At 56.7% G+C, this 26545-nt stretch overlaps 1 protein-coding gene across 9 annotated transcripts in view; it reads right to left on the bottom strand.

Annotated features, from left to right (window-relative positions):
- Positions 1 to 26545, bottom strand: part of BRSK2 (BR serine/threonine kinase 2) — a 72774-nt gene that overhangs the window by 19813 nt on the left and 26416 nt on the right. For all 9 annotated transcript variants that reach the window (XM_075547943.1, XM_075547947.1, XM_075547949.1 and 6 more), the window contains exons 2-3: positions 8011 to 8105; positions 1276 to 1361 (exon numbers count right to left, since the gene is read on the bottom strand). In XM_075547943.1, coding sequence (XP_075404058.1) covers positions 1276 to 1361; positions 8011 to 8105 — 181 coding nt within the window. The remainder of the gene's footprint in view (positions 1 to 1275; positions 1362 to 8010; positions 8106 to 26545) is intronic.

The raw sequence follows: 26545 nt of genomic DNA, 5'->3' as shown, positions 1-26545 counted from the left end.
GAGGTGGCTGGCCCAGCAGTTGCGAGGAGACCAGGTTTCTTGGTAGGGATCTCTAAGGGGACAGCCCATGGAGCTGGGTTCTGGGTCCAGTGTCTGTCCTGCTCAGCACCTACCAGCATTGCCTAGTCCTCCCACACCCTCCACTTCCTAGTTGCTGACAAGGGGCTAGCATGCATCTTCTCTCCCCTCCCCCTCCGCAAGGCTCAAGTACCCTGCCCACACAGCAGGCACTCAACTAGTATCAGGGATGCTCAGCAGGGTGGGCAGCTCCTAGGATGCTAAGACTCTCTGATCCAAAGGCCCAAGGAACAAAGGATTCTAAGAATCAAGAATTCTAAGTCCCTAGGGCCCAAGACTCAAAGACCCCAAGACCCAAGGACCCAACGCAAAAGCCCAGGACCCACAGACCCTAAGAACAGAAAGAACAAAGAGCCAGGACCCACAGACCCAAGGACCTCAGAAGTCAGGACTCAGGACCCAAGGTGTCAGGAGGGCCAGCGGGCCTGGTTTCCTGCTGATTGGGGGGCAGGGACATGGCAGGGACTGGGAGGCCTTCCTAGGGTAGTGCCCTCTGTTCACCTCTGCCCTATCAGTCCCCCATGAAACCCCACCCCTGAGGACTAGGGCTTGATGACACCACACACACGGTGGTGGCAGAGCTGGGTACATCCTGCTTCATAGTCCTGTTCCCCCACTCCCAGGACAGTGAGGAATGAAGCTACTGGGAGGCCACACAGAGAGCAGTGGGCGAGGCTGAAGTCCTAACAATACCTGCTGACCCCTGGTCCTGCCTGGAGGCGGGGGCAGCAAGTCCTCCTGGCCTCCGCCAGCTCAGCCACCCAGGGTGAGAAGCAGAGCTATTGTCAGTGGGAAGGGCAGATGTGCAGGGCCCTCGAGGGAGGTGGGGACCCAAGGCCTCAGGGGGGACAGATAGGGCAGGGGGCCCAAGAATCCATGGGAAAGAAAAGGGCTCATGAACTTCCCAGAGGAGTTCCTAGCAAGGTAGGCTGTTGGGGGTGGGGGGCCCTCCTCTGGGGCCAGGTTCCAGCAGGGCCCAGGTAGCCACTTCTTCCCCTTGACCAGGCAGCGGTGGGAAGGAGCCCCCAGCCCGCTCCTCCAGAAGCCCTGCCGCCCACTCGCTGGCTGCTCAGAGAAGCCCCCACTCCCCAACCGTACTCCCAACAGGGTCCGGCACCCAGGCCCTGCCAGCACCCATCTGCCCCCCCCACCCCACCTCCGGCAGTTGCCCAGCTCTCCACACCCAGCAACACCTACAAAGATTTTTTGTTTTCATAGACATCGTGCAGCTTGAGGACATGCGGGTGCTCGATCAGCTTCAGGATGGCGATCTCCCGCTCCACCTGTGGGGAGGGCACGGGGTCAGGCCCAGGGCTGCTGAGGCACTGCCACCCACTCAGCACCCAAGCCCACCCCATGGGGGAGCTCATTGGTCTGACTCACCCAGGCTGGCCACTGCCAGGGGGTGCCTGGCTGGGAGGGTACAGAGAGGAACAGGGGCTTCATGGGCCTGGCTCAGAGCAGCAGTGAGTGGGCCAGGCCCCAGGCAGAGCGTCCACAACATACCATGTGCCCAGGAGTGTGGCTGTATCCATGAATGGGTGCTGTGTGTGTGTGTGTGCGCGCGCGCGCACCCCTGTATGTACATCCGTGTGGCCCAAACGGAAGTCAGAAGTCTGCTACCTGGGTTCCAGTTCAGACATGCGGTGTTGGTTCTGGACCCATAGCCACCGCCTGCACCACAGACAGAAACACTCCCGCCCCACCCGCAGGATGGCTCCTCTGTTTGAGTCCACGGTGTCAGTCCGTCTCCTCGAGGCCCTTCGTCTTGTCCGATGCCCCTCCATGTTACCACGGAGGAGGTCCTTCTCCAAGGGCTGGTCTCTCCTGAAAACGTGTCTGCAGTCTGTAGGAGGAAGTCTCTAAGGAGGCCGCTGGCCTTACTTCTTCCGAGACGGATCGGTTTATCCTTCCAGCAGCCCGTGTGACTTTCAATCCCCTTCTCCAGCAGCCCAGTTCAAATGCATCGCTGCTTCTTCAGTCCTCCTTATTCAGTGTCCAGCTTCCACATGCATAGAAGGCAATGGCAAATACCATGGCTTGAGTCTGGCCCGCCCTAGTCCCCAAAGCACCAGCGTTGGTTTTCAAGACTCGAAAGAGGTCTTGTGCGGCAGATGGACCCCATGCAATGCTCCTTGGATGTCTTGACGGCTGCTTCCATGAGCTTTGATCGTGGATTCAAGCAAGACAAAACCCTTGCCAACTTCAACCTTTTCTCCATGGGTCATGATGTCACCTACTGGTCCATGGTGAGGATTTGGGTCTTCCTCACATTGAGTTGTGACCCATATGGAAGGCTACAATCCTTGATCTTCGCCAGCACATGCTTCAAGTCCTCCTCACTTGCAGCGAGCAAGGTGGTGTCATCTGCATGCCGCAGGTTCTTCATGAGCCTCCCCCAGTTCTGATGCGTAATCCTTCTTCAGCGAATCCAGGTTCTCTAATGATTTGCTCAGCACGCAGCCGGAACAAGTAAGGTGAGAAGACAACAACCCGTTGCACACCGTTCCTGACTTTCAACCACGCGGTCTGCCCTTGTTCTGTTTGCACAACTGCCTGTTGATGCACATCCAGGTTCCACACGGGCACGGTGAGGCGTTCTGGACTTCCCCCTCTTCTCGTGGCGACCCACAGTTTGTTGTGATCCACGCCGCCAAATGCCTTTGCAGAATCAATACATCTTCCAGCCACGATCCATCTGACATCGGCAATGATCGCTCTTGTTCCACGTGCTCTTCTGAATCCGGCCTGCACCTCAGCGGCTCCCTGTCAATGCACTGCTGCAGCCACTGCTGGATGCTCTTCAGCAGAATTTTGCTGTGTGTGAGCTCAATGACAGTGCTCTATAATGTGAGCTTTCTGTGGGGTCGCCTTTCTCTGGAGGGGGTTGAAATAGGGATCTCTTCCAGTCAGCAGGCCAAGTTCTGCCTTCCAGACTCGCTGGCATGACGAGTAAGGCCTCCAGGGCTTCATCGGCTGTGGAGACATTTCAAGGGCTCTTGCAGCCATTCCCGGAGCCTTGTTTGTGGCGGACGCTTTCAGTGCCGCATGGACTTCCTCCTTCAGCACCGCTGGTCCTTGCTCAGACGCTGCCTCCTGAGATGGTGCAATGTCGACTAGTTGTTTTTGGTCCAGTGACTCTGTGTGCTCTTTCCATCTTCTCCCCCACTCCAATCCCAACAATATCCCTTTAATCGTCTCATCGCAGGTATTAGTAGAAAATCTGCACAGCTGACATAAGAAATAATCTGTACTATAGCTGCAGAAACCAATATTTTAAAAAAGCAGTGTTGAATGACTATAAATAAAAAAATAAATAAAAATAAAAAAATAAATAAAATAAAAAGCAGTGTTTACATTTCCTGAGAAGACTGCAGGGGTGTCTCAACCAGCCCATAGCAGAACTTCTCAAGTCCTCTTGCTCTGCCAACTCAGAAAGAGGTTCATGCTTCACCGTAGATTCCCAGCATGGAGCGCAGGTCCGATCGACGGCCTCCTCCTGACACGCACGGGGCCTTCACGGCACAGCCTGGAGCCGCGCCCACACACACTTGCAGGAGGTCAGTCTCTTGACCCGGTCTCTGAGAAGCCGCGCGCAAAGGCCTTCCTTTGCCTCACCCACACAGCAGTCAGCTGCTGCTGTCTTCACGGGGTGAAGGGCGAGATGCAAGTGGGAGGAGGAAGGGGAGGAGGAGGAGGAGGAAGAAGTGGTTGGTAATGGCAGTGGTCATTTCTGGTCCATAGAGGTAAACATAGCCTCTCTTCACATCTCTCAGCCAATCCCTTTCTTGAGAACTGTGGCAGTTACATCATCTCCTGTCAAGTTGAGTGAAGGGGCGGAGGCTAGCCTGTCAACCAAGTCATAGCCAAGGATGACTCTGTGTGGGCATGGCCTTCTGAGGATTCTGGGAACTCCTGTCTTCCTCCCTAGAGGCGGGGCACACTCTCTCTCTGCTTCACGTTGCTGCTGACAAGCCACATGGAGCTACACTGATGGCAGCCAGAGCCCTGGAGCTGGAGGAGCCACGTGGAGACCCACAGCAGCGCTGAGATGTTTCCACCGCCACTGGATCCACGAGACTTTCCACCCACTGGCCCGTGATCTTCCTGCATTCGGCATCATTGCACGGCTGTGTGAGTCTAAAGTGGATTTTATGGACTAGTATTAGACATATGGGCTAATATCAGACTTACGGACCTGATCTGGACCGGGCTGGGATGTTTCCTCAGTATACATTTGCTCTTTGATACAGAGCTCTCTCTTACACACATATGAGTGTCTCAGGATTTGTCCTCTAGTCAGCCCGGACTCACACAAGAACCAAGCCTGCTTCTCTTATTCAAACGGTTCCTGCTCCCGTGGCATTCCCTCTTTCTCTTCAGGACCCAGAGCCACCCTGCCAGCAGCTTGCAGGTGTTGGGGCTGCTCTGGGGCCCCGGCGGTCCAGGCGCCTGGCTCCACCGCCTGCGTCAACCACAGCGGCGGCACAGGGACACTGAGCCAGTGCTACTCCATCTTCGTGAGATGCTTCCTGCATCACTCAGTGCTCTGCCCATCGAATCTTTGAGTCCTGCAACTTGAGGCGTGACTTTGTTTTCTTAAGTTCTTCCCATTTAAGATAGGCGGAGCCTGTTCTTCCCTTGTGGTTTTCTAATTCTAGGTCTTTGCCCAACTCATGATGCTACTTGACTTTGTCTTCTCAAGCTGCCCTTTGAAATGTTCTGTCCAGCTCTCTTGTGTCATCCTTTCTTCCACATGCCTTAGCCACTCTACGCTGAAGAGCAAGTTTCAGAGTCTCTGCTGACAGCCACTTATATCCCGTAGTTCTTTCCCGTCCTGGTGAGGCGCTCTCTTGCTTCCTTCATGCGTGATGACCCTGCGGTCCTCCCACAGCCCACCAGGGCTCCCGTCCTGAGTGGTCAGCGGATCCAATCTGTTCTGGAATGTTCTCAAACTGCAGGTGGGATTGACTGACGGCCCTGCTTTGGCGCTCGTGAACTTGCTTTCATTGTCTTCCGCTTTATCCTGAACGTATGGAGGAGCAGTTATTGCACAGCCGGCCCCCGGCTTGGTTCTAGACGGTGATACTGAGTTTATGCACTGTGTCTCCCCAATGTAATTTCCCAGTCAATTTAATTCCTGTGTGTCCCATCTGGAGAAGTCCATGTGTAGAGTAGTCACGTGTGCTGCTGAAAAAGGGTATTTGCCGCCGAGAAGTCATTGGTTTCACGCAACACTATCATGTGATTCCAGCTTCATTTCTAGCTCCACGTCTGTATTTTCCAATTACCGTTCCTCCTTCTCTGTTTCCAGCATCTGCGCTCCAATCTCCAGTAGTTATCAATGCCTCTCGAGCACACCGACCTTCATACATGTGTAGGTTCATCCCCAGCCGGATGTGTGTGTGTCCCTGTCTCTGTGAGCGGTGGGCAGCTGCAGGCAAGTGCTCTCAGTCCGGCGCTTATCTCGGCCATCTCTGCTATTGTTAGGAAATAGATCCGCTGCACGGCAGTGAGTTTGAGGTAGGATAGTGTTTCCTCTCGTTGGCCTTCAGAAACAAAAGACTCATTCCAAAGTGACTTGAGAAAAGGGAGCTGCCGGGCCTGCTCAAGTCACTGCACTGTTCAGAAAGGCTGGGTCTTCTCCAAGCACACAGAGGGACCATGGGGTCTGGCTCCCTGGGAGCCCATTTTGGGACAGAGCCAGGGGAGTTGAGCCTCGGGCATCTCCCCATCACACAGCACACACACCCCTCTCTGTGGGCAGCACAGGCATCAGGCATTTCATTGAGAAACCTCACGCCACCCACTGACCATCCAGACCTGGCCCCTCCAGACCATGCTTGATGCGCCCGGGCTCCAAGACAGTGGGAAGGAACATGATTTGGGTCCCCTGAGGACAGGAGGGTGCTGAGTGCTTTGGGGAAGGGCGAGAGACCTGGATGAGGATGTCTGTCCAGAAACGGCCTCCCATTTGATGGTTTGTTTAACTCTCCAACTTACCCTCCGGTGCCCGTGTGTGTGTGTGTGTGTGTGTGTGTACCACTACTGTGGGGTGCAGGCATGTGCTGAACCTCCGTGTGCCTGACCTTATTCATGGCCCTGAGATGGCATTCTGCTGAAGAGGAGAGCCAAGCCCACCCTGGGGACATCCCAGCCTTCCTCAGCAGCTGGGACCCAGGATACCCAAGCCTGGATGCCCATCTTACTTTGGAACAACCCCTATAACATGCCACCTTGCTCCCGTCCCCCACCCAACCCCTAAGTCAGTGGCCCGGCCAGCTGCTCCAGAGAGGCCAGGTCGAGGGGACACAGGGACACTGTGGAGCCTGGTGCCCAGGCCTTCTCTCCAGCTCCTGTCTCCCCACTTGGGTTCCTCACAACCCATTAACCTGATGAGACCCCAGTGAACACTGAGACCCTACCCCTCACTCCAAGCTACCCCACCCCCACCCCACCCCACCCCAACACACACACACTCTCTCTCTCCCCGTGGTCAAGGCCTCAGCCAGGCACTATCTGACCTCCAGTCTCATCCCTCCTCAGCAACCAGGCCAAGGCAGAAGCGCCTGCCCCTCACGCCTGTTGGACCCTCATTCCAGTCAACTTACCACCATCTCTGTGCCCTTCGACCCGCCCCAGGCCACCCAATTCTGTGGTCAGATCCTCCTCAGACTGGACAGTGGCCACTTCCCTGGCAAGGCTCTGCTCCAGCTGGCTGCCCAGCTCTGGCCCCAAGAGAACAGCAGAGGTATGATGTCCCCAAGGCACATGGCCATCACCTGGCCCCTGAACAGGCCTCGGAGCTGGGTGGGCAAGCACCTGTACCCTGGGAGTTTGGAGGCGCTGCTTCCAAGGCCTGCAGAAGTCCTGGTGACCCAGAGATCAGGTGCCAGGTCGAGGAACAAGGCTGTGGACCAAGAACCGCAGAGGCCCTGAGCACCCTGCGGACTGAGTCTGAGCAGACAACAGGAGTCCCCCACCCTACTAGGGCACCCACCACGGGAGATGCAGAGCAGGGCCACTGTGGGGAGAGGGATCATACCCCAGAAAAGGGGGGAAGAGCAGGGAGCATGAGAGGACAAATGGGGTGGAGGCTGGGGCGGGGGCACTGGGAAGGCCTTTGCTTTCTACACTCAGAGCAGGATTCTCCTCCACATGCCGGGCAGGGAAACTGAGGCCCAGTCAACTTGCCTGGTAAGTCGGAGCAGCTTCATGACTGGACAGAGCAGAGAAGTCACAACTGACCAGAGGCAGGGCCGCCACCAGTGGGGGACAGGAGCAGAGTGCACAGTGCAGGAGGCAGGGCTAACCCAGGCCAGCTTCCCAACAGCACTATGGCCCTCCCCACTCCTGGGTCTCTTCCTAGTACTCTTCCCAGCAGGGACCCCAGACCCGACCCTGAGCCTGCCCCACCCCAAGCCCTTCTTACGAGCCCCACCCATAAGTCCATCTCAGGCCCCTGCTGCTCACGAGTCCTGCCTTATCTCAGGCACCTCCCCCAGCCCACCCCGCCCAATCCCCCTCCCGCCAGGCCCATCCTTGAGCTGGCCCCAGACCTACTGTGAGTCCTTTCCCAAGCCCCGCCCCACCCAGGCCCCTCCCACCAGCCCCGCCCCTGAGTCCGCCCAGGCCCTTCCATTGAACCCCGCCCCAGCTCCTCCTGTGAGCCCCGCCCCACCTCTTCCTGTGAGCCCCGCCCCCAGCCCCGCCCTGCCCCAGGTCCTCCTGTGAGTCCCGCCCCTAGCTCCGCCCTGCCCCAGGTCCTCCTGTGAGCCCCGCCCCCAGCTCCGCCCTGCCCCAAGGTCCTCCTTAGCCCCGCCCCCAGCTCCGCCCCGTCCCAGGCCTTTCCGTGAGCCCCGCCCCCAGCTCAGCCCTGCCCCAGGTTTTTCCCTGAGCGCCCTCCTGCAGGCCTAGAGGCCAAGCTCCCACCTTCATCAGAACGGACTCGCTGAGCTTCTCCCGGTTGACGATTTTGATGGCGACCTTTTGGCACGTGACACAGTGAATTCCCAGCTTCACGAGGCCTGCACGGGAGACAAGGCAGGGGCTCAGATCCGGGAACGAAGCCCCGCACCCTAAATAGCCTCCCAGCTGCACACAGGGCTCGTCCCCCTGAAGGCCCCCTGATTCACACCCTGGGCAGGACCCAGTCCAGCTCTCCCACAGAAGGTGCCTCTGGTCCTTCGATCTTCCCTGCGGCCACCCTGACTCTGCAGCCCACCCAGCACATCCATGCCTCCTCCTCGTCATGCTCGGGGCAGTGCAGTGACTGTAGGTCACTCTGCCTGCACACACCCCCAACCCCACCACCGTGCGCCCCCATCCCCCACCTCATTCCTTCTGAAAACTCTCCCCTGTGGCCCCTCAGTAAGAATGCTGATCTCCGTGGGGCCCTGCTCCACTGGCCCCCAATGGAGTCCCTCCCCCAGGCTTGCGTCTTGGGTCCACTACAGGCCCTTCGTGTCCCCCACAGAGGCCACAGCTTGACCCTGTTTGATGGAGCGGGGCCACCAGATGAAATTTGGGAATTGGAGTAGATTTAAGTCTTCGGGGATAATGGGAGGTGGGTAGTGCATGGGCCAAGGGCACGAATCTAGGTTGGGGGAGGCAGACTGCTATAGATTAAATTGTGCCCCCCTTCCAAATGTGTGGCCAACTCTCGCCTCTGTGCCTTGATTGTAGGCCCCTTTGTTCTGCCCATGAGTCAGGCTAGTGGTGCTGGGTTTGGGGATGTAAAGAGTCAAACAAGGCAGCCAGCAACCAGAGCCGGGGCAGAGAGGTACCACACTGCCAGAGGGTCACCAAGCCACCAGGGACAAGGTCCTTCCCCAGGGCCAGCACGCTGAGTGTGGGCTGCCAGCCTCCCCCAACCAGACCCATTGCCACTGAGAGAATGGGGACTCAGAGAACCCCTCTTTGAATCTCCGAGACCGTACCTGTTGACAGGAGATGGTGGGTTCGAACTGCCAACCGTGCGGATTGCAGCCCAATGCGTAACCACCACACCCCTAAGGGCTCCTAAGTGGGGGTGCTTGTGTGTTGGTGCCACCCTCTTGTGGTGTGTTGTGACAGCAGTAGCTGCCCTGGGACTGGTCCCCTGTGCTCCCCCACCTAGGCCTCCACCCCTGGGATTCTGAGGAGCACCCCCACCCATCTTCCCAGTAGGACATGTGGAAATCGGAGGGACTATCACACCGTTGGGGACCCCTCTGACATTTTGGGTCAGGACCCCTGATGTGTCAGACGGCAGTCCACACAATTCAGTGGGGGGGGGGGCATCCTCCATGGTAGCCCAGTGACTGGACCACTGGGTGGATTAGGCATGGATGCACATCCTGTGGAAGCTTATAATTGGTTCCCTGGCAACATCCACCCAGAACCACTCCCAACTGCAGAGCACTAGGGCTCAGTGGCTGGCAGAGGCTGGTCCCTCCACACCTTGCAGGAACAGATGCACACCCCTGCCTGGGCCCCTGCAGCCACACTCAGCCCTGTTCCTCACCCGCTACTCCTCCCCTCCGCACCGGCCAGGGTGGGCTGATGGTCTCTGTGTGGGCGGCTCGAGCTGCTGACCTCCTAGAGGACCAGTGGGCTGGCTCAGAGCTCAGGGGGTGGGGGGTACAATGCTTGCTTCCTGCCCACATCTCACCGCACGCGCAGCAAGCAGAGCTGAGAAAGGAGCACAAGGCTTGTGGGGTGAACAGAACCCCAAATCCACCCAGGCCGGCCACCCTGAAGAGATTGGCCGGCAGGGGGCCAGGGCTATAAGTCCTTCAAGAAGCGGCCTGCCGAGGCTTTCCAACCACCAACCTTCTCTGTCATCAGCTGAAAGCCCAACCGCCGCTCCACCAGGGCTCCTTGGTGTCCCCCCTCCCCCTCCCCCCCAAGGAGACAAGTGTAAGTCCTAACTCCAGGACCTTGGAGCATGGCCATGCTTGGAAATGGTGTCATTGCAGATGCGACCAGAGAGGCCGAGGCCCTGCAGGGTGGCATGGCCCCGAGCTGCAGACTGGTGTCCGAGTAGGAAGGGCAGAGACATGGACAGATGGAGGGACATGGTGGCCAGCTGCCTATAGGGGCCAGGAGGGCCGAGGGGCAGTCCCAGGTCTCAGAGAGAAGGGCGCTGGTGGCACGCTGCCTTGACCACCTCGGGCTGCAGAAGGAACCGTGAAAGTGGCGTCCTCGCCCCCCCCCTACTCAGGGCGCTTTTCTGCAGCAGCTGGGAGAACAGGTGGGGGAGGTGAGGGGTGTGTGGGGCAACCCTGCTCCCAGCAGCAGGCCCTGAGCTGGTCAGAAACATACTGAGAGATGCACAGGCCAGGTACCCCGATATCCACGTCCTCCTTCCTCTGAATACCCAGGTTCTAGACCCCATGTGTCTGGCATCTGAGAGGGAGGATGCCCACAAATGGGGGAGGCAGTTACCTCCTGCAGCCTCGAGCCAGAGACTGCAGGGTCTACAGACCCTACCACCAAGGGGCGGAGCCATGGTGGGAGGGGCCGCATGCTGGGTGGTGGGGGTTCATGCCCCCTCACAACAGCGAGCTCAGGGGAGGCACAGGAGAGAGTCAGCCACACCCTCTCTGGAACCACCTAAGTATGCCCACCTGAGTGCGCCCACCTGCCCACACCTTACTTCCCCTGTCTCCAGGAATCAGAACCCCACCCGGACCTGCCCAGATCCCACCTCCCAAGTCACCAGATGGCGGAAGTCCACTCCCAGCTGTCCACCATCTGAAATTAGAGCAATCTCGAGTCTCAGGGGGCAGTACAACCAGTCCAGCTCCTGTCCACAGTCAGCCGAGCTGCGGAGTCACCTGCTCCCTCTTAACTCGCATGACCCACCCCATATCGATATCCCACTATCACAGCCACCGAGGACCAGTTGGCAGAACCCATACCTAACCCCACGGTTCCAATGTCCACCATGCAGCCAACGTGCCACTGACCGCAGCTTCTGCCCAGGGCCCTGCCTGCACTTGTCACCACATGGAATGCATTAACTTATCCTCAACAAAGGAGCCCTGGCAGTCTGGTGGGTTACGTGTTGGGCTGCGAACCCAAGGTCAGCGGTTCAAAACCCTAAACCTCTCTGAGGGAGAACTACGGAGCTTTCTACGCTTGTAAAGACTGACCGTGTTGGAAACCCTGTGCTGGGAGCTGTCTCTGACACAATGGCAGGAAGTGTGGCAGTCACTCACAGGGTCAGGAACTTAGTGACTGGGTGGCAGGGCCCTGGGGCACAGCAGTTAAGCGGTGGGCAGTGAAGGGAAAGGTGGGAGGTCACGATCCACCCAGCAGCGCACTCAGGGACAGGCCTGGCTGGGCATCTGCTTCCGTAGAGATTTGAAATCTGGACCCTCTGCATGGGAGCGGGGTCAGGGTTACAGCCACCCTACAGGGCACATGGGACCTGCTACCGTGATCCCCCAGGGAGCCGGGAATCATGGCTCTCTTCAGCAGAGCTGCTGATGGACTGGAACCCACGACCTTCTGGTGAGCAGACAAAGGTCTAACCACTGGGAAATTGGGACTTTTCGGTAACTGGCAGCCTGTGAAGCTGACGGGGCCATTCAGCTCTGTTTTATCACATTGGGCCCCATGGTACTGGGTTCAGCGCCCAAGTGACCTGCAGCAGGCCAGAGGAGACAGCATCACCCTGGTCACCCTGCTCGGGCATGGCTGCCCGATCTACACACTTCCCTCGCTAACCCACTGCTCACCCATCCCATCACCTGTATGACCCCAGTCCCCTCAAGCCCAGCCCTGGCCACCACCTGGGGGCCAGCCCTGCAAAACCAGCCCTGGCCACGGAATCCTGCTTGATGTGCAGGGGAAGTTCTCGGCTGCCCCCTGGGTCCCCGGGACAGAAGGCCATCCACTTTGAGGCTGCATGTGGGGGACAAACAGGTCGGGGGGGACGGAGGGGCTCAGAGTCCTGACCAGGAAGCTGAGACACCAAGTCTGCCTCCCAGCTGAGGGCAGAGGAGTTAGGAGCAAGGGACCCCAAAGGAGGGAGCCCCATGGCCAGTGGGCATTCTGTGGCCTCAACAGGGTGGACCACGCCGGCCACATGTGCACCCCTGAGAGGGCTGCCTCACCACAGCCTGTGGTCCAGGGCAGAGCCGGAATGTGTATGTGTGTGGGAGAGGCAGACAGCCTAGCATCTAAAATTCAGGTCATGGGGAGGGGGTAGGCTGTGAGCCACTGACCCCACCTCCAGGAAAGGCTCCCCTCCTGAGCAGGACAACGTCCTAACTCAGGTGCTGGGAAGGTGGTCACTATGAGCGAAGGCACTCACAGTGGGGGACACCAACAGAAGGGTGGGGTTTCACTGAGCAAGTGCCACCACTGTCCCCTACACAGCCAGTACAGCCACCGAAACACAGATGCACACATGAGACCCCACAGCTGCACACACACACACACACACACACACCAATTTGTACACACAACCCCCACACAGACAGGTGTGGCGTGCACCTACAACACAAATACATATGCATGTATACACAGAGACTCCACACCTGCCCACACAGGTTCTAGCATCTACACAACCATCACACATAAAGGTGTGGCATTCACATACCCAGAAGTATACCCACACGTATACACAGAGACCCCACAATTATACACACATCCAACATGCACATGCACACAAGTACATACACATGTCTACAGAGATCTCACAGCTGCACATTCACCTCTACACACACAAACACCCCACCCATGCAAGTGGGTGTGCACACACACATAAGGACATGCATGCATGTACAGAGACCCTCCACTTGTACATGCATCCTCAGTGTGCACACACATGTACAGGTGCATGCACACTCATAAGCACACCTATGTATACACAGAGAACTCATACCTGCACACATACAGCTTACACACAAACACAGCCACCGCACATACAGGTGCATACACGTACCTTCCCATACACAAACACACATGTACTGGCACATATATACAAGTGTACAAAACCCAACACACACACACCCCATGTGCAAACACATACTCCTACCCCCATATGTACCACCATGCATGCACACACCTCACATATACTCAGCAAACACACACACACTGCATGGCATATGCACATGTGTGCCTCCACCGCACTCCCCCATGCACACAAACACAGACACACGCACACCGAGAGGCAGGAAAGATACTGCCCAGGCACCCTCTCCACGCTCCTGTGCCACAGACTTGGCAGAGACATTTGATAGAAGAGAGACAGACAGTGGGGGAGGCTACACCTGCACCACGTGGAAATGCGTCTTGCTTCTGGGAGGTCCCAGCCCCCTGGTGGGCACAGGCCAGCCGGCCAGGCCAATGTCCGAGTGCAGCTTTGGGTTGCCACCACACAGGGCCACGGTGATGGCGAAGGGGCAGCCCCGTGCTGCTCTGCCTCCCCTTCTGACCCCCACCTCCCCACATAGAAGGACGCTCAGGGATCAGGGGCCCTACTGGGGAGGCATGCCCTTCCCACAAGGGCAGACACACAGTGTCAGGCCGGACTCTCCAACTGCTGATGGAGCCCAGGACCACCCTCGGTGGTCAGTTTAGGGAAGGATGGACTGAAGGTTGGAGGGGCAGCAGACACCTGGGCCTCAGGGGCCATGACCCTGAGGGTTTGTCACAGGGAGGGTGCAGGGAGATGTGGCCAGAGCAGAGGGCTTCCCTGGGCAGTGTCCTGAGCTCTGGCTATACCCTCTCCACTTCCCACCCAGTCGTGTTCACCTTACTCTGCCCACAGACTCCTACACACACCTTAGGGCCCAGCAGGGAGGTGCCCCTCCTTAGTGGACAGTCCCGTTGTTCTGCTCCGGGTGGCGGGTTGGTGGCTGGGACCCGGTGGGGGAGTGGTTCCCGCTTCGGAAGCGCACAATTGCCTTTAATTACCCAACCCTCTGCGAGTGGCAGGGCTTTATTTTCTAATTGTGACTTATCGCTAATTATTGTCTTTACAGCAAACAGAGGCTCTGCCAGCAGGGAGGGGATATCTTGTCATGGATAATTGCATGGGGCCTCTACCAGGCGGGTCTGGCCCTCACCCGGGTGCCCGGTGTGTGCTGCTAGCTCTGGGCTTGGTGCCTTTTGCAAGTGCAGGAACCCAAAGGGCTGCCTGACCAAGGCCATGGGTGCAGGGGCTGGTGCAGCAAGAGGACAGGCCCCAGACTTCCAGAGCTGCTCCCAACCCATGGGCACCCACCTGCACCCAGGAGTGTCTGTGAAGGGAATCTAACAACACCCCCCCCACCCCAGGCTGTGGAGGGTGGGCTGTCCTCCCTGCAGGATGGATTTTCCCACAGCCCTAGGGGTCTGGAGCCTCGAGGGAGCTGGTGGGCTGGCCAGGGTGCTGCCAGGGGCTTGGTCTTTGGCCCTGCAGCCCCTCCCTCAAAGGCCCAGGGGCTGTGGAGGGAGACATGAGAATGAGGCAGGAGACCCACAGGTAGGTGGCACATAGGGCCAGGCAGAGGGGACAGGTGGGGAGGGTGTGGAACAGGGGTATGGGAGTAGGAGGGAACCTGGAGCCCCCTTCCAACATAGAGACAATGGTGTCTTCAATTCAATGCCTTGAAGTAGCTAGCCCCCCAGCTTCCCAGGCTCAGGGTGATTGGGATCCTTTCCAGGCCAGGGGGTCCCTGGTGTGTCAGGAATGGGGTGGGCCCAGAGCCAGCCAGGGGCCATCCCCCACAAGTGGTCTCCGGAGCCCTCCCTCAAGACCCCACCCCTCCCTCCTGGTGGCTACATGTCAGTTGAGTGGCACTGGCCCTCCAACTGGCCACCTTGTGGGAGCAATGCTGGCAGCAGACAGGAATGGCTGGGACAGACACGAGGTCGCCAGGAGGAGGGGTGCCACCGCAGCTGGGTGGCTGTCTGCTTTGGAAGGTATCACAGCCATGCGGGCCCTCCCCACTTGCTGGCAGAGGGGGTGTCCAGAGGGACCTCCTTCCACTTCTATTCCTCCCCAAGAGGAGGTGAGAAGACAGAGCGGGGACTCATTTGCGCCCCAGGCCAACGAGGGGGCGTGGGTGGCTGGGGATGCGGGCCGGGAAGGGCCAGGCCATCTCCTGGGTAGGAGCGGGCGGGTGCTCCACGCAGGAAGAGACAGCGGCTCCTGCATGGAGCTGGCCGCGGTGCTGAACCCGCTGTCGGGTTGGACGCGGCGCCTAGTTCTCTGGGGGCCGTCAATCCAACAGCCCCACCCCCCAGTCGATTTTCAACTCCTAGTGACTAGCGATCCCATGTGACCGACTGGAACTGCCTCGTGGTTCTCCGCCCCCCCCTCCCCACCCCGTCCCCCGTGGCTGCACACTTTACAACAGCAACCACCCAGGACACCACCAATCTTTACAAAAGCAGGCACCCATGTCTTTCTCCCAAGGGGCCTTTGAGAGGCTCGAACTGCCCGCCTCCCAGTTAACGGCCATGTACTTCACCGCTGCGACACCTGCGCTTTCCCCCCAGGTGTTTAGGTGACTGGAAATCGACCTGAGCTAGTCTGCACGACTGACTGCCGCCTAGGGGTTCCCTGGACGCCTGGACTGTGCAGTGCATGCTGGGGGCCTGGCCACAGACAACAGGCCCCAGTGACAGTGAGGTCCCTGGGAGGGAAGACCCCCGCTCCTGAAGGTTTCCTGTCAGGACACAAGAGGACCAGGGTTCCCACTCCCAGGCCTCCTCAATACAGACCAACTTGGGTGACCACGTTCCTAGAGCAGTGGACATCCCTCCCTGCCCATCACCACCCACCTAGGCCCAAGCCTGCCTCACCTGGCCCAGCTCCTTCCAGGGGGCGCTTGTCCAGTTTTCCTAGACTTCAGGTGCCTCCTTCTGGAGGCTGCACTTGGGAGAGGGAGTAGACAGAGCCTCTCCTGTGAGGTGCCAGGGGACAGCCCATGTCATGGAGAGGGAAGAAGCCACCTGGCTGTCCCAGGAGCCCAGCAACCACAGGCTCCTCCCCCGACAAACACTGGCAAGGTCCGCACTGTGGCTGAGTGGCCTGCGCACTGCGACCCTGCGTGACTCCACCTCCTCCCAGGACACACCAGGTCAAATGACCTCTGGCCAGCAGTGAGTGGTCAGTCCCAGCAAGGCCACCATTGTGCCCTGAGCACCATCCTTGTCAGCTTAAATCCTCCAGACAGCTTGCTCCCTTCCTTGGAGCGGAAACTGTGGACCAGGAGACTTGGTCGCACAGGGTTTCCTGCCAACAATTTGGGGTGGGTGGGCAGCACAGGTCCACTCCATCACTCCAGACAGGCTTGACCAGTCATCCAGGGCTTGGCAAAGAGGTGTATCGAAGCCGAGAAAAGGACAGGCCATTTGTGTGACTGGGTGATTTTCAGTGCCCACCGCACCCATGCCAGGCCGCTTGGGAAACTAGTTCAGCACCAGGGATAGCGGGCAGAGAGGGGTCAGGGCCATGGGGCCCCCCTCTTCACTCCACTGGGAGCCTGGCCCCATTGCGGCCTAGAGGGTCCCAGAGCGCCAGGCTCTGAGGCTGGGAGAAATTCGAACATCGTGTTTGTTGGTCACATACACCATCCGCTGGAGCGCACCAACAGGCATTGGGGGCCGGGAGGGGGGGGGCGGTGCTTCTGAGCCCACCTGGAGGCAGAGGATGATCCTGGGGACTCTGGTATCAAAAGGCCTCAAAGGAGGGGTGGGAGCCAGGTGAATCGGGACTCAGGTGAGATGGGGCTCAGGTAGGGCTGGGAGCAGGCCCTCCTGCTCAGTGGCCCTCTGGGGACCAGAGTCCCTTGACATCAGCCCCTCTGACCCAACGCTCCCTGGGTTGGAGGGTTTGGGGTGAGACTAGGCAATGTGGTCCCAGCAATGGCAGTGGGCCAGGCACGCTCACTCTTGGTATCCGAAGTAGGGAACCAGGCCCCACCCTGTTGGTGCACCTGAAGCCCATGGGGACCCTTCCTCAGGGCTCTGGCCGCTCTGTGGGGGGCTGCAGCCCCTTCCTCACGGGCCCTGGCCCAGCACTGCCACACTGTCTGTGGGTCTGGTGGCTCCCCGGCATCTGGAGGGGGCTTTGTTTCCCTGGCTCCAGGAGAACCCCACTCCCACCCCAGACTCCCCCTGAGTGGTACCCAGACTCTGCCCACTTCAAAGACCCGCACAGCCTCCAAGCCTGCTCCAAGCCTGCTCTGCCCCTGTGTCTCACAACAGCAGGGCCTGGAGGGATTTTGACTGATTTGGGGGGGCAGTAAATGGCAGAGGGAGGGGGTGGCCTCTTTGAAGTTGGCAGACATCAAAGCGCCACTCATTCCCCTCCTCTGCATGCAGAGTTCTCCCTGATATTCCCTCCCCATGCACAGACCGCCTTTCACTCCAGCACTGGTCTCCTCCAGCACGCAGGGCCCTGGCCCCCAGGCCGCTCGCTCCGCATCCCCTTTGAGATCTGAGTCTCTGATCCTCCTGCCCGAAATTCCGCTCTCCCCGCCCCACGCCGGTGCCCCACGTGACACCCACACACCCTGCTGTCACGAGCGGACACACACTTCTGGTCCAGGAGTGGGGGTGAGGTGCGGGCGGGGGGAAGAGGAGGTGGGGCTTTCCCAGGCCTGGGGGGACAGGAGACCAGGATGCAGAGAGAGGCGGGCGCCTGGCAGTGCCGCCAGCGGTACCCCCAGACCTCTTTTTCCTTCTGCCCACCCGCGCCAGGCATTGCAGAGAGGTGGGGGGAGCACGCGTCTCTTGGGAGACAACTGTTCACGCTCCAAATAGGAACCTCTGAAATTAAATTAATTAAGCCCTGAAATACTTCACACGCGCTGCAGCCTCTTGGCCGCCTCTGCCTCTCTCGCCTGTGCCTCCCACCCCCAGCACCCAAACACGAAGGTGGGGGCTCTCCGCCTGGGGAGCCCTGAGCCCCCAGGGCTGGCCTGTGTCATGTCAGATGCCCTGGCCCTGGAGGACGGCGAGGAACCGCTTCCCACGGCCCCACTGGACCCAGCAGCATGGCTTCCGCAGTCCCTATCCGGTGCTCCTTACATAACGCCCTCGCTATTCTGGTCCGAGCCCGCTCAGAGGGCCAGGGAGGGGCCAGCAGCCTGGCCCCGGGCCCTGAGACCCCACTCCAGGGAGCGTAGGAGGAAACTTCGGTGAGCTCTCCCTCCCCACATCCTCCGTGCCCTCTGAAGACTGAATGAGCACCCCATACGCATCTCTAGCCACTGCCTCCCACTCGGGCACCGGCTCTTTCCCCAGGCTCCTCCCTTTGGGGCAGGAAAGAGTGGGAGCTGTGGGTGGCGGGGCTGTACATGTGGAAAGATACTGCTGGGCATGGGAGAAACTTCGCACCCTCCGCCTAGCAGGCTGAGGTCACCAGGGTAGCCCTACTGGGCCAAGAGACCAAAGGTAACCTGCCAGCTTGCACCTGTTAGGCCCCAGGCACCCCGAGAAGTCAGCATCCTTCACCTCCGTGCTCCGCCAGCCCCTCGCTTCTGCAGCCCACTTCGATGGGAGTCGCCAGTGGGGTCGTCTGAAGCCCCCCTGGTTACATGGCGAGAAGGGTCCTGCTAGCACCATTCAGAGCACTGAAGTGGGTCAGGGGCCTACCAGGCAGGCAAGACCCTCCTCCCTCAAGAGACGCAGGGCCTCCCATTTAAAGGCCGGAACAGAGAGACACTGGCTGGACTCTGTTGAGAGCTGGGGGCTGCCAAGCACCAGCCCCTCAGGCTCTGGGCGCTGGGGCCAGGGCGGTCGTGGTTGTTACGGATCCTACCCAGGGCCAGGCCAGGCTCTGAAGCCAGAGCCAAGAACTGGAACATGCCTGGAGATTGTCACCAGGCCAGCCCCTGAGAAGGGTCTGGGTTCTGGGAATGGGGGAAGGTGGATCAGAGAGCAGGCACAGGAAGGGGAGAAGGGTTGAGTGAGCTCCTTGGGAAGACCTCTCCTCTCGTGCGTGGCAGACCAAGCTCAGATGGGGCTGCTGATGGGGTGGGGCACCTATGGAATCCACACGAAGACCCAGAAGAGACAGCAGGCACAAAGCCTCACTCTGAGATGGGCCTGTCCCAGGTAAGTGGGGCAGGGTCTCCCAGGAGCAATTCATTGGCACTTGGAAAAGCTTTCCTCAAAGGTTGCAGGTTCGAGTCTTGGCCTCAGAGGAAAGGCTTGATGACTGACCTCCTAAAGACAGCTTCTGCAAACCCCCAGCAGGCATGAAGTGATGGCCAGCTGTGGTGACCATGCCCACTCCCTGCCCGTCACCACGGGCCCCAGGCTGAGGCCCCCCGAGAGGACAGTAGTCTGGCCTCTCTGAGAACAGCCGCCCCATGTGCCAAGCCCTCCTTGCTTGGACACACCTGACCCCAAACCAAAAAATCAAACTCGCTGACATGGAGTCGAGGCTGACTCACAGTGACCCTGTGTGACAAGGTAGAGCTGCCCCATGAGTTTCTGAGATTATCACTCTTTATAGGAGAAGAAAGCCCCATCTTTCTCCTACGGAGTGGCTTGTGGTTTGAACTGTTAACCTTGTGGATAGCAGCCCAACGCACAACCACGACACCACTGGGGCCCTGCCCTCGGACACAGAGACAACTGCATATTATTCGAACCGGAGGAGAACCATCAGCCTGAAAGGGAAAGCCCAAGAGAAACTGGTGCACTAACCCTGTAGGAAACATGTGTTTTAAAAACATTATTTTACTGTTTACTGAGTCCGTTTACTAAGATGTGTTCCATTGCTACACCCAAACTTGAGAACAGAAATCTATAAAAGCGACGCGAAAACAAGAAAGAGCTCATGGGTATTACAAAACAACAATCACTGCTGGGAGAAGAGGAAATATATATATATATATATATATATATATATATATATATATATATATATATATATATATTTTTAATGAGACAAAGTCCAACGATATACAGCCAAAAACAGACTCCCAGCCATTGAGTCAGCTGGAGTAGAGCGGACCCTGTGGCTGGCCAAGACTGTAACTCTCTGCGGAAGTAGACGCCTCATCTTCCTCCCATGGAGCAGCTGGTGGCTTGGGGAAGATTCCCCGGTTAGCAGCCCAACATGTAACCACGGTGCCACCGGGATTCTCAATAGAGCCCCCTCCCTCAACAGCAACAAAAAGACAGGAAGAGAAGATGACACAATAAGAGCTTCAGACGCTCACTCCAAGACGTCCAATCTGTGACTCGTGAGAGGGGAGGGAGCTGGGGAGCACCCGTAGGCTGGCAGTTCAAACCCACCCAGGAGCTCTGCTGGATCAAGACCCAGCAACGACCTCCATAGGTATCACGGCCAGGAGGCTTCAATGGCGAAGGTCATGTGAGGTGATGGCCACTCCGAATGGAGCCACCAGGACCCAACAACATCGTGCCAGGTACTCAGAACACACAGGGAACCAAACCGTGAGACGCAGTGTCTGTGCTTGGTGAGCTCAGAGCCTCGTGAGGTTGGAAGCAGGAACTTACCCAAGTGCTGCACCCACCCTTGGCTTTCATCCAACTAACATCCTGTTCAGGTCCCTTCCCTCAGCTCCAACCTAAGAGCTTCACAGAGACAAGAGCTAGTCCTTGCGAGGGGGAAACCACTGCCTACTTCAGAGAGGTCGGGCAATGTGTCTTCCTCTCAAGAGAAAAACAAGTCAACAGAAGCAGGCTACAGACAACCCACGTAGTGGAACCTGCAGGAAAGGATTTTAAAATAAATACAGAGACTCCAGGGGCCACAAGCAGGTAAGAACTAATCTGCTGACTGAAAGGTGGGAGGTTTGGAATCCACTCCCACCCATCCCCCACCCCAGGGGGCACCTGGAAGAAAGGTCTGGGGATCTATTTCTGGAAAACCAGCCCCTGGAACACCGCGAAGCACAGCTGTATTCTCTGATGGGGTTGCCAGCAGGCAGAATTGGTGCAGTGGTAACTAATGTTAAAAACACATTTCTTAATTAGAGGAAGAGATCGACAGGATGGGAGAAAACAGAGAATATGTCAACAAGAAAAGGGAAAAATTCTACAGGCAAAAATCACCGTCTCTGAAGCAACCACTAACTCACTGGATAGGCCAACGGCTGACTGGACACACAGAGAAGGGGGTTAGTGAGCTCTAATACAGGTCCACAGGACTGGCACGGAGAGGGAGGAGAATGAAGAAACAAACACAATAGCCCACCAGAACCCTATAGGCGACTGTCTGAAATGCGTGTGAGCGGAGGGAACTGCAGGGGGAGGAGACAGGAAGAGAAGATCAGGTCCAGTTTCACGGGCTCCTAGAGAAGAATCGTCCCCAACTGTACCAGATAGTCGACCTCCATCCAAGGAGCTCCCTGAACCTCTGGCAGGATCCAAACAGAAGACCACAGCAATTCTCTGTGAAGGTGGTCAGAGAGACCTGCAAAGCAGCCAGGGAGAAAATACACACGTCACGTCCGAGAGAACATCCATGATGCCTGCGTTCTCTAGCATCTCTACTCTCATTATTGGTGAACATATAACATGTGTTAAGTACTAAGGTAGCAGATGGACATTGGGCCTCTACTCAAGTCCTCCCTCAATGCAAGAACACTTTGTTCTAATAGCCCGGCATTCCGTGATGCTCACCTTCCCGACACGACCGCCGAAGGCCAAATGGGTGCACAAGCAAATGTCACAAAGAAAGCAGATGGTGACCGACTATGCAGGGATATAGCGTCAGGGGTCTCAAAGGCTTGAGGATGCCCGAGTTCTCATGAGAAACAACAGACCCAGAGACAATGGTCTTTAAGGGAACTGGAAAGAAACAAAGAATGATTGGTAACCTGGATTTGATAACCAGCAAAGATATCCTTCATATTAGGTGCAAGAAGGACATTTAGTGTTCTGTTTGTTTGTTTGTTTTTAAAGAATAGAACGTGCTGCTCACATTGCCACATGACAACACACGGCATGAAGCTCTTCCAGCCACAGGGAAATGATCCCAGATAGAAGCGCAGGCACACACGAGGAGCAAAGGGTAATACTCAAACACATCTGAAAATCTACTCTGGAAAAATCAACTCCATAAACATGGTAGGAAGTGTCCCAGGAATTCAGACAGGAAGAAGTAAACCACCTAACCAGAGGAACAAAGGGCACAGCAGGGGGTGGACGGAGGCTGTTATTATGCTATGATGTTATCACATTATGCTGTGATGTCATCATGTTATTACTCTATGCTATGATGTTATTATGTTATGATTCTATGATGCTATCACGTTGGGATGTTATGATGCTATGATGTTATCATGTTATCACATTATGCTATGATATTATTATGTTATGGTGTTATGATGCTATAATGTTATTCTGTTATACTATGATGTAATTATATCATGGTGTTATGATGCTATGATGGTATTATGTTATGCTATGATGTAATTCTGTTATGATGTGATGATGCTATGATGTTTTATCACTTTAAATATTGGGCATGCAAATGCCAGGCAGGACAGGCTGGGTGAGACCACCCAGGGAGTGTGCACTGACAGAGAAGACCCAAGGTCCTGGCACTTTCACATGGAGGAGAAGAGTGTTCAGCAAAGGCGACAGGAAGGAGTGGACATCAAGCCAAAGGGAAAATGGCAAATGGGAAGAGAGGACATCAGAGAGAACATGCAAAGGTGGCAAAGGCTGTATGTAGGTGGACCTAGGGGAGCACTGACCACTGACATGGCGCTGTGATGGTCATGGTGGGTCCCCTCAGTAGGGTAGGGCAGCCAAGGAAGAAAAGAGAGGAGGTGTCCGCAACTGGAAAAACACCTTTGAGGAGTGTTGATTTAAACGGGGGCAACAAAAAGGCAGGCAGGTGAGTCCAACTGAGTCTAACGTCTGTTAGCACCACGTGAGGCTGGGAGCTGTTGGAGCAAAGCATCCCAAGTGCTTTCCTGCAGGCATGTCACCGGGAAGAGGGAGCTTTCGGACATCAACCAGGACTCCCCTTAAAGCAACGAAGAGCCAACGTGCCTCTTGGACACCTACAGAAGGTCTGACCGAGCCACGGTCCTTTCCATCACCGCACACCCATGTGGAGCTGGGCGATGGAAGAGAAAGATCGCAGAGGACCCCACGCATTTGCATGGCGAATGTGGAATGTGCCGGGAACTGACGAAAGAGGAGACAGATCCGTTTCAGAGGAAGTATAGCTTAGAAGCCAGGATGGTGGGGCCTTGCCTGGCTTCAGGCATGTCATCGAGAGAGACCAGTGACTAGACAAGGTCATCACATTTGGTAGAGAATCAGAGGAGGAACTAATCCACAAGGTGGGTTAGCACAGCCATGGACCCCAGCAAGCGCAGGATGGAGAGGAAGGTGCGGACGCAGAAACAGTCCATCCTGTGCCCACAGGCTGCCGCGATTCGAGTCAACTTGACGATAACTAACAAGAGCCCAAGAGCCCCTGTCTTTCCCGGAACTGCTCCTGGGAAGGCACCTGGCCACAACAGGGAGTAACCTCTTGCTGGGCTCAGTCCAGGAGGTCAGCGGAGGCCTGCTCGTTTAGAGCAGGAGGACAGAGGGCTCCGAGGACAAGGCCACTGTGAAGAAGCGTGGCCGCGGCTGAAAGCAAACTATTTTCCTGAGATTTGCACTAGAGTCCTCAACAATGTCAGGAACACAGGAAAGACGACTTAAAGCTCCAGGAGACCCCACCAGGGGCTCCTCTAGAGGGTCCCTTGATGCAAGCGGACTGTGTCACAAACGGAAACAACTCATGGCAGAAGAGGAAGATGACTCAACAGAAAGCCCCTGGCTCCCCAACTCCATAACGTCCTGGTCTCTGAGCGGTATCACCAAGGGCCTGGGTAGAGCTGCTTCCAACAGACCACGGGAACCTGCCTCGGCGCACAGAGAGGTCATTGCAGCGTGCTGCATGGCCACACGGACAATGCGGGGTTTAAAACCAAGAGCGGTGTGTGCCCCGGGATGGTATGCCCTCCCCCTGCTGATTCCATCTACATGCCGAGCAAGCCATCACGGAAGCTGGCTTAGAGGAAGAAGAATGCAGCATCAGGGCCGGAGGAAGGCTATTAACAACCTGCGATGCGCTGATGACTCAAGCTTGCTGGCTGAGCGTGAGGAGGGCTTGAGGCACTTGCTGATTAAGATGGATGGCAGCCTTCAGTATGCACTGTGACTCAAGTAAAGAAGACCCAGCTCCTCACAACTGGACCAGTAGGTATCACAGAACAAACATCTGTCTTGGAAGAAGTACAGTCAGACTGCTCCTCGGAGACAAGGATGGCAAGACTTCATCTTAGGGACTTTGAACATATCAGGAGAGATCAGTCCCTGGAGAAGGACATCGTGCTTGGTAAAAGAGAGGAAGGCTCTTAGGAAGGTGGATTGGCCCAGTGGCCGCAACAATGGGTTCGGGCACAATTGTGAGGGCGCTCTTTTGTTCTGTTGTGCACAGGGTCAGAACTGACCCCACAGCACCTAATAACAACCACAGCAGCAGCTGACCACAAGGCCAGCAGTTAAACCCATCAGCCACTCCCCAGAAGCAAGACATGGCTCTCTATTCCCATAAACAGTAGCAGTCTTGGAAGCCCACAGGGACCGTGACCTCCTGTCCGACTGGTTGCTATGTGTCAGGATGAACTCAGTGGCAGTGAATTTGGCTTCCGTTTGGTTTGGACCTGACCCAGCAATTCCATACTCATTGAAGTGAGCCGACTTGATGGTGTGTCCTCCTTGACAGACAACCAATGGTCCCAAAGGCCATGCACTACGGTCGATCGCTTGTGTTTTCAAATGGAAGTACAGTGTAGCGGGTAGAAAGAGACGCGGGGCCAACCACAGGCTCAGCAGGCACAGACTATGGAAGAGACGGTGTCACAACGAGGTGGGACCAGGTCAGACGTTTCAGGGGCCCCTTCAGAAGCACAGAGATCAAAGGAGGAGCTAAGAATGCCTGCAGACATCTAGCATTGGGATTAGGGCCGAGGAAGAGAGGAAGAAAGTGAGGTAGACGGGTGGGCCTGGCTCTGATTTGTCATACTACGGATCAATGTTGCTGCTTGTTGTTGTTGTCAGGTGCTGTTGAGCTGGTCATGACTCTTTGTGGCCCAAAGTAAAACAGAACAAAGCACCACCAGCTCCTGCGCCATCTGCCCCGCGTGAAGCCCATGGGTGCGGCCACCGTGCCTGTCCATTCCCTTGAGAGACTTTACTCTCTTTCGTTGCTCTGCTCCTTCACCAAGCGTGATGTCTTTCTCCAGGGACTGGTCTCTCCTGACAGCATGTCTAAAGGACGTGAGATGAAGTCTCTCATTCCTGCCTCTAGGGAGCCCCCTGGCTGCACTCCGTGGTATTTTCAATATTCTTCCCGTAAGCACCATCAGTTATTCCTCGGTCTTCCTTATTCAGTGTTGAATTTTCACGTGCATATGGCGCAATGGCAAACACCATGGCTTGGGCCGGGGGCACCTCACCCCTCAAAGGAACATCCTCGCTTTTCAACACTTTACAGAGCTCTGTGCAATTTAACCAATGCAGTGCACCTTTGGGCTCTTGACTGCTGCTTTCACGAGCACCGATTGTGGAGTCAAGCGAGACAAACTCCTCGACCACTTCACTCTGGTCTCCATTTATCATGATGCTGCGTGTGGGTCCCGTTGAGAGGATTGGTTTTGACACTGAGTTGTAATCCACACGCAAGGCTGCACTCCTGGATCTTTATGAGAAAGAGCCTCAAGTCCTCCCCGCCTTCAGCAAGCAAGGATGCTCATCTGCATATCCCAGGTGGTTAACAACCCTTCCTCCAATCCTGGGACCATATCTTCTTCATAGAAGCCAGCATCTCTGATGGTTTGCTCAGCATACAGACGGAAAAAGGGCGGTGAGAGAACCACAACCCAGACACACACTTTTCCTGACTTTAAACGATGCCCTAGTCCCTTGTTCTGTTTGCACAGTGCCTCTTGGTCCATGTACAGGTTCTGCACAAGTATTATAAAGTGTTCTAGAATTCCCATTCTTCTCCGGGCTTTCCCTAGTTTGTTATGACCCGCACAACCAAATGCTTTTGCATGGTCAAAAAACACAAGTAAACATCTTTCCGGCATGCTCTGCTTTCAGTCTGGATCCATCTGACGTCAGCCATGATATCCCTTGTTCCACGTCCTCATCTGCATCCGGCCTGCACCTCTGGCAGCTCCCTGTCAATGTCCTGCTGCAGCCATTGTTGAATGAGCTTCAGCAAAATTTGACTTGCCTGTGATGTTCTGAAGTTGGAGCATTCTGTGGGTCACCTTTCCTTGGGATGGGGACACATATGGATCTCTTGCAGTCAGGTGGCCAAGCAGCTGGCTTCCAAATGTCCTGGCATTGATGAACCCGTGCTTCCCATACTTCATCCACTTGTTGAAACCTGTCAGTTGGTCGTCTGTCAGTTCCTGGAGCCTTGCTTTCCCCGAATACTTTCAGGGCAGCTTGGGCATCTACTTGCAGTACCATTGCT

The sequence above is a fragment of the Tenrec ecaudatus genome, chromosome 4, assembly GCF_050624435.1.
Source record: "Tenrec ecaudatus isolate mTenEca1 chromosome 4, mTenEca1.hap1, whole genome shotgun sequence".
Lineage (NCBI taxonomy): Eukaryota > Metazoa > Chordata > Mammalia > Afrosoricida > Tenrecidae > Tenrec > Tenrec ecaudatus.
Note: the sequence above shows the minus strand (reverse complement) of the source record. Positions and strands in the feature narration are given on the sequence as shown.